The sequence below is a fragment of the Melanostigma gelatinosum genome (assembly GCF_949748355.1).
Source record: "Melanostigma gelatinosum genome assembly, chromosome: 16".
In the NCBI taxonomy this organism is placed as follows: domain Eukaryota; kingdom Metazoa; phylum Chordata; class Actinopteri; order Perciformes; family Zoarcidae; genus Melanostigma; species Melanostigma gelatinosum.
This window is the reverse complement of record NC_136649.1, coordinates 14,842,076-14,849,523: the sequence shown is the minus strand read 5'-3', so window position 1 is coordinate 14,849,523 and position 7,448 is coordinate 14,842,076. Positions and strand designations below refer to the sequence as shown.

Sequence of the window (7,448 nt, the reverse complement as noted above, 5' to 3'; positions counted from 1 at the left end):
CGTTCACTTTTGCTTCTATGTTTTTCCCATTTATCACTTCTTCCATGCTGTAAACTTTTACATTTTGGAGGCCACAGCCAACTTCACACTACACATTTTTAAAAAACTGACAAAAAACGTCAGATCGAACTTGCTGTCTTGTAATATGGAATCTAGAAAGTTGCTGTGGGTTTCACACTACATGACCGGCCACGGGGGTCAGACTCTACAAGACCTTTTACCTCGAGGAATCCCCAAAATACGCTTCGTCATGGAAACAAAAACTCAGGGCTAAAGTCGTGTATTGTGAACGAGCGTAACAGGATATTTTGGCTTATGGACGCAATTTACTTTGCATCACAAAGCAATCCTGTTTAGAGGGCAAACCCACTAATAAGACAGAAACACTCCAAAGGTCCTAAAATAGAAACAACAGGGTGAGTTCAATGGAGCAGCAGACGCTCTTGTGGCGCTGTTCCTGTTGTGAGTCATAAGTGTTAGTTTTGCGTCTTGATGACGCGGACGGATGCGTGGGTGACAGTGGGGGAGGGATGGGTGGGCGGGTGTTGGGGGGGGGGGGGGCAGCAGATGCATCGCTTGCGTTCCCCCAGACCCTCTTGTCATCCACTCAGTCTCGGCTTCATTCAGCTGGTTGTTGCTACGATACAACATGGGAGATGACACTCAAACTCAACACAGAGACAAACACAAACACACAAAAAAGCTGTCACGTTTTTACACATCCTGAGATGATTTGATAATTTTTCTGAAACTATTGAAATGTCTGGCCTGAGCTGAGAGTCAAACCATAAACATTTAGCTGTGAACACGTAACAAATTGCTGCAGCAGTCAGCATATTAAGATGGCCATTTTTTGGTCTAATGGAGAGCATGATGAGTTGTATTTTTGGGTGATCGGGGTTAGCTCTTGGCTCTCGGGTTCACTTCATCTCATGTGGATGATGAGGAGGACAGGAGTTTGGGAGCTGGTGTAATCATCATGAAGCTCAGAGCACTCTCCCTCTGGAATGTCCTCTTCCAAAGTCAAAGGCCATTCGGTCTGCCAATAAATAATAGGCTACCTGCCGTGACATGTTTCCTGTACCACCTGCTCTTTGAGAGTGATAGAGTGATCTGTGCTCCCCTGGTTTCGCTTCAGCTCAACTGTAGCTCACAATCAACCCCCTTGCTCGAAAACATTTGTCAGGCAGATTAATCAAAACCACAAACCCTAACAATGTTTCTGTCCAGAGTAAAACTTCAAGAAAAGACAATTCTCCCTCCAGGGGGGCGATGTTTTTTAGCCATACTAGCGGTGTGGCTCTAATGGCCATGTCAGTCTATTCAGCCTCTTCCCCAAACACAGGGCGTCAAATACAGACGCTTCATCATGCTTCTCGGCTTCTGATACCGACACACAAGGCACTATTTCGCGTTTGAGTGAGACGCACCGCGATTTCAAGTGAGTACAATGTAAATCATTCAGTGTCATATTCAGACGCCTGCATTCAGGTTTACCGAAGCCTCGTTAAAGACACCGAGCTCTATTAATTGAGCTCTCCACAGACAGGTCCCTCTATCCAAAACAGGTCGGAAGTCCATTGTGGAAGGTAAAGAGTGAAAAAGTAGGCCAAGGACTCTCACAGAAAATAGACAGGGCCAGATCATCATGGGAGAGAATGTGGGTTAACAACAATTAAACTCAAAGTAAAAGCCTTTGTCCCAACCCCTTTCTATCCCGCTTCTAATAATCCCAGTCAGACAGAAAACACTGCTTTAATTTGACGTTTGTTTCAAATGTGTGTGATCAATTTCAAAAGTTGATCACAGACACATTGTAAGTTGCTCAGTACTCTATTGTGGAAACAAATGAATAAAAGCAAATATTCTTTTGGTTCACCTGCAGTGTCCCCATGTGGTGATAGTTGGCACTGCAAAGACAAATGAACCGTTCCCACGGACACAACATGGTCAGTTTCAAAACATCAGCCAATCTTTATTTACAAGTCCTAATATGACAAAATAAAATACACATACATGAGGTGGTAGTAGGTTCAACCCTGCACAAGTAAAATGGTGAAAAGCCAAGAGAAACAAAGTCAAAAATTCTCTGTGGAAAACCCTGTGGAACTAAATTCTCTATTTATTAGCAGGACTATTTATTAGCAGTTGGCAGAGTATGCTGTTTAAGGTTTAACATCTTAGGTAAAGACACACGGTTAATATATTTAAACTTGCATATAGTAGTTTTCTCATCCAGCCACTTTATACTTCACTCTGTTTAATGAGGAAATGAACTATTGAGAAGATCCCCTAGGACACGTTGAGGGCAGACTCTAGCAGGACAGAACATACTTTGACTCCACTGCATACAGCGACACACACTTATCTTTTCACACTGCAGAACTACACCAAAGGACTCCCAGTCATGCATGCATACACGTGACGGATAAAGAAAACAGAGTGACATGTGGAGGTAAAAGTGACTTAAGAGCAAGTACTTGCTTGTTAGGGGTTATTTTAAACAAAGATTCAGCCTTAGCACCGCACACACATACACACACAACTGGTTTGTTTTTGAGAGGAAAACATGGGAATCTTAATGAGGATGGAGGGCACATTCAGGAGAGGGCAAGCAATGAGGGGTGGGCTGGTTAAACAAACCCGTGGCACAGGGAATAAAATCAGGCTTCGGAACAGGCAACAGATCCGCGGTAAGGCGTCGACAAGAATACTCATCGTTATCGAGACTCGCACGAGCACTTGACCCATGGCTTTGTCAAAACTCTGCAAGCAGAATGTTCTATAACGTTGCATCATAAAAAAGGTGGTTTCAGCTAGTACTGTTAATGTGCACGGGTTGGAGAACCGGAAATGTGTGTCTAAAAAGACCCGTGTACGCTTGTGTCGGTCATTGCCTTTACTGGAACCACAGATGACGACGATGGGTGCACATTTCATTCACACACTTCCGTCGATCTTCACACCACACAGTTAACTCATTTATATATATTCTCCCTTCAGTTTGGGTTTCAAAATCAGTCCTGTGGTTCGGTGACTTATCAATCTGTATATTAATCACAAACAAGAGGACAGGCATAAGAGGTGCAGCGGAGCAAGCAACAGCGTGTACACGATGATGTGCACACATTCGCAAACTCACACCTGTGACGCAAACAGCAACTGCAAAGATCTGACGTTTTCCACACACACACGATGTGATACGATACATTTCTGCTTGTACAGGAGATCCGTTTCATTTGTAGATCAAGTATTTTCAAGTATGTTAGAGGGCTTCTTGACACTGAAAAAGCAACAAAAAAAAAAATGCTTATTTGCTTCTCTTCTGTGAAGAAGTAAAAAGGAACAAAGACTTGTCTTTACAGCTGGATGAATAAAGGGCTTTTCTTTCAAAAAAAAAAAAGGGACATTCTTGAATTTAAGTCATTGAACTTTATGATGTTTGTTTCGATATCAGCCCCTCCACAATGTCCTTTAACATCTAAAAAGCCCAGATAGAGTACGCTGGGAACTTATTCAAAATAAATTTAACATAAAAGTGTTGTTTTCCAGGGAGAAATAAAGTGGATACAATACGAGATTATTGTTATCAAGAGTTGTCAGATCCGCCTCACTGCACCAGCAGATATTGAGTGTTTTGTTCTAGCTCTGGCCGACAGCTGTCACCTTGGGCCTGAGGAGCAAAGTTGTGGATTCATGGGTACACATTCCACAGGCAAAGGCCGAAAACAATGAGAAAATAAACAACAACAACAACAACACCACCACCTAAGAACCCACAAGTGAGCCAAAACATTCTGCCACTGAACACATTACCAATGATGACCTACCACATGCCTTCAAGGGCTCATTATAAAAAATATTTTTAAAAAAACTACGTACTTTCTACAACCCTGTCCTGACTTACATGGAGCAGCGGGATTGGGTATTGATGATAAACACGCGATGGGGCTACTTCCGTTTCACAGCGTCGGTATCTTCCTCCTTCAGGACAAACTTTTTCCTCAGAGCTTCTGAAATTAGAGAAGCGGAGTTCTCCTCCCTGAGGGACGTACAGCCTCTGTTGTACCTGCAATGACGCCCACCAAAAAACACAAACCACGTCTGAGAGGGTGTACAACGTTGGATTCATAAAGAAATATTTGAATATTGTGAAATTAGAAGACGGATACCACTGTCGTGTCTGTATGGCAAACATGACTTTGTAAGACAAACGCATATTAAAAGTCCAACTGACAACTCTTACCTGTCCTTGCTCATCTTCATGCGGTTCATGTCTTTCAGGATGTCCATAACATCAGCAAAGCTGGTAGACTTTGATAGCGACACCGTATCCTCCTCCGCCTCCCGGAAGTCCATGCTGGGTCTGTCCAGGTCAAAGGTGGCCGATGCCGTCATGGAAATAGGCGGCAGAGGGTCGGGGACGAGCTCCGACACCACAGAGACCACATCCTCCTCCTCCTCCTCCTCCTCCTCCTCCTCCGTGACATCACTGATGACAAAGGAAGCGGCGGCTGCGGCGGCCGGCTGGTAGGGCGCCGTCTCGAAAGGTGCCATGGAGAAGCTCATGCTTGTGTCGTCGGGGGAGAGCAGGTCAGGGGTCACGGGGTTGGAGTCTGACGGAGAGAAAAAGAGTCTGTAGTTGTTTGATGAAGCTTGTGTTGGACAGTGTTGAGAGAAACAGACAGAGCTGATCTAATTATCAAAAGCACAGAGTTCAAATCCCATTAAAATTAAAAGAATTTAAGGCGCAGGCTCGTTTAACAAAAGTGTTTTAATCTGATGTCTGATCTTCCTTGTGTGGCTCTTTCAGACATCAGAAAGTATCTTTAAAACCAGTGGGAAGACAATGTTTTTTAATATGAAAAGATTTCTCATGACTGTTTCAATTTTCAATGAGAGACACACAACTGCCACTGAACCGCAGAGGTTATCTTTTGCCACTGACCTACAAAGTGATGCCAAGACATCTTAGTACAAAAGGGCTTTAGGAGAATCAGAGCAGCTGACTTGGCAACACAAGGATCACCGTCACACAAAGACAGTAGCTCAGCGGTGAAACAACTGTTCTGAGAAGCTTCAGGTGTCATCGTCTGAAGTATCAATAAAGAGTGTTAAGTGTGAAACCAGTTCTCGTGTCCCCGAGTCTTTTATCACTTAAATTCTAAGTTCAAGATCTACAGCGGACAAATCTATGCTGTGGGTACCTACCAGAATCAGTTGCCACAATCTTGGCGATCTGTGCCCGGAGTCTGCTGAGCTCGTCCTGCAGGGCGGTGGTCCGGTTCATCGCCGTCACCCCAGGCTTCCTCAGCACCTCCACCCTTTTGCCCTCACGGCGGAAGTTGGGTACAGATGAGTTCCTGTGGAGCACCAGGAGAGGCGTGGGCCGCCATTCGTGTTTCAGAGGTCGACTGTCACTCCTGGAAAGAGTAGAGTGGGCGATAAGCATCACTGTACATGAATCTATATTCTACCTGAGTCCAGCTTTTGAAGTATGTTGAACATTATCTCATGTCTCTCTTTTCCTTTACCGAATCAGCTTAGACTTGAATAGTGCACTGCATTTCTTTTGGCTGTATTCTACAGCTCAGAGTATCGAATAATGCAGTTAATAATGCAGTTATAGATCAGTTACTTGGCACTACTCCATAACCTTAGTGGTCGTCTCTTAGGGCGTGACTGGATATTTACCGCACTCTGGCATACGTCTCTTCTTCATCTGCGGCAATCCAGGCTATGTCGGCCAAGGTAGGAACAATGGGGCCATCCATAGGCCGGAGACTGGGCATGCCTGGTAGTTCCTGATGCACAAGTACACAAGTTAATGTTGCATTTACAAGCATTTCTACTGCAAAAAAGGGGAATATTATTGAAAAATGACATGCAGGACTTCTAGGATGTGATATTTACCTGGAAACACGCCCTCTGTGGAGGTCTGAGTGGCAGAGTGGAACCTATTCTTCTCACAACGCTGCGGGTGGATCCATGAGGCTTATTCTGCCAGATAGGAATAACTTCCTGTAAAGCATATATTTTTTTTAAAACACAGTCTCGACACAAAGTATTAATACTTTAATGTCATTCTCTTAGTCTACAATTTGCATACCTGCAGTCGTGTGTGAGAAAGGCAGTGTTAAGTTAAACAGTGTTAGAAAGACATCATTAACAGCCAATGAAGCAAACTTACTGCATCCGTTTCCATGATGGTGATGGTCCAGTTGCACACCAATGCTCGGTGCTGACGGTGGCTGACCACAGAGCAGTTCAGAGGACAGATGCCATGTCACAGCGACTGCCAACCCTTAGGATATGAATTAGTGATTAGTTAGAGCGTCTGTTCAGAGACACAAGCATTATTTCACCCACAACATAAAGGAAGTTGCTTACAAATTATAACTAAGCGTTGCAAAACTTAAATATGTTTTTGATGACTTTTGATGACATTTTTTATGGTCATATCTCAAGTAAAATGCATGAGGTGGACAGATACAGCTTGTTGTTGTTATAAATCATCATTATAAATTAAAGAGGCCTGAGTACTGGACAATAAATAGGTAAGCTTCACAACAAACATGGCTTAGATACAAAAAGCATGATACATACGTGTCCAAATTAAAAGTAAATAGTTAGTTCATATTTTAATAACATGAAATGATTAGCTAATGTTTGGCAAACCAACTCTAACCAGTGTTGGTACCAGTTGTCACCTCAACGTGACTACTGATGCTACATAAACATATTAATGAGCAGGGTAACGATCATCCGTGCTAACATAGCTAGCGTTAGCTTTAATGGTATCGATGGTACCGCTACAGGCTGCTTTGACCAACGACACCGTTGATGGAGACTGATGATCAACAGAAGAACAGCTTTAGTGCGGTACTTTGTGGATCTCTTTGCTCAGTTAACCTAACTTAGATGTTAGTCGGTAGCTAACGTTACGGGTGTCAGACACACAGTGACCGTTCGCTAGCTTTAGCAGCACCAATAACGGAACCCTGGATGACCCTCAACGCACCCTAACATCACTATTTTTCAACGTGTCTTCCTTTCCCTCACGAACATGCTATCAACGCTGCAAAGAGCGCAACTTACGGTAGATTATGCCCGCAAATGGGAACGCTAAACGGTTAAATTATTCACGAGCAGCCGCTTCTCCTCTTCGTCTTTCAGCTTGGAGTTGTGTGTTTTCGCTCATCAGGCCGGAAAACCTGTGCCTCCCTTTCCTGTGATCCGATTGGCTGGAGCCCCGTGAGCTTCCTTAATCTGAACCTGTACAACAGCGCCCCCCAGAGGTGGAGGTGAGCAGATACTACATGATGAATACAAAACGACTGTAAATAACACATTTAAAATAAAATAAATTGTTTAAGGCTACCTTACTTTGAAAATGTTTTATTTTGATCCACTAAATATGACAAAAAATCTTTCCCTCACTTTAACTT

General features: G+C 43.6%; 1 protein-coding gene across 3 annotated transcripts; it reads right to left on the bottom strand.

Moving 5' to 3' along the window:
• Positions 1-1,950: 1,950 nt before the first annotated feature.
• mtfr1l (mitochondrial fission regulator 1-like) lies at positions 1,951-7,207 on the bottom strand. Of its 3 annotated transcripts, none has more exons than XM_079286710.1 (8): positions 7,099-7,207; positions 6,191-6,304; positions 5,914-6,021; positions 5,695-5,804; positions 5,212-5,423; positions 4,247-4,616; positions 3,908-4,069; positions 1,951-3,673 (listed from the first exon to the last, which is right to left on the bottom strand). In XM_079286710.1, exons 2-7 carry the CDS (start codon positions 6,203-6,205, stop codon positions 3,952-3,954), a joined length of 933 nt encoding a protein of 310 aa, XP_079142836.1. In that variant the 5' UTR covers positions 6,206-6,304; positions 7,099-7,207; the 3' UTR covers positions 1,951-3,673; positions 3,908-3,951. The 3 variants fall into 3 exon arrangements, with proteins under 3 accessions (XP_079142836.1, XP_079142837.1, XP_079142835.1); XM_079286711.1 differs by having other exon boundaries at positions 1,951-3,283; XM_079286709.1 differs by having other exon boundaries at positions 1,951-4,069.
• Positions 7,208-7,448: the final 241 nt, after the last annotated feature.

What these genes read in the sequence shown, in the direction of transcription:
- mtfr1l (XM_079286709.1), bottom strand. An exon ending in CACAGAGGGCGTGTTTCCAG is followed by an intron (nt 5,805 to 5,913) that starts GTAAATATCACA and finishes CTTGTGCATCAG; the next exon opens with GAACTACCAGGCATGCCCAG. An exon ending in ATGAAGATGAGCAAGGACAG is followed by an intron (nt 4,070 to 4,246) that starts GTAAGAGTTGTC and finishes GCGTCATTGCAG; the next exon opens with GTACAACAGAGGCTGTACGT.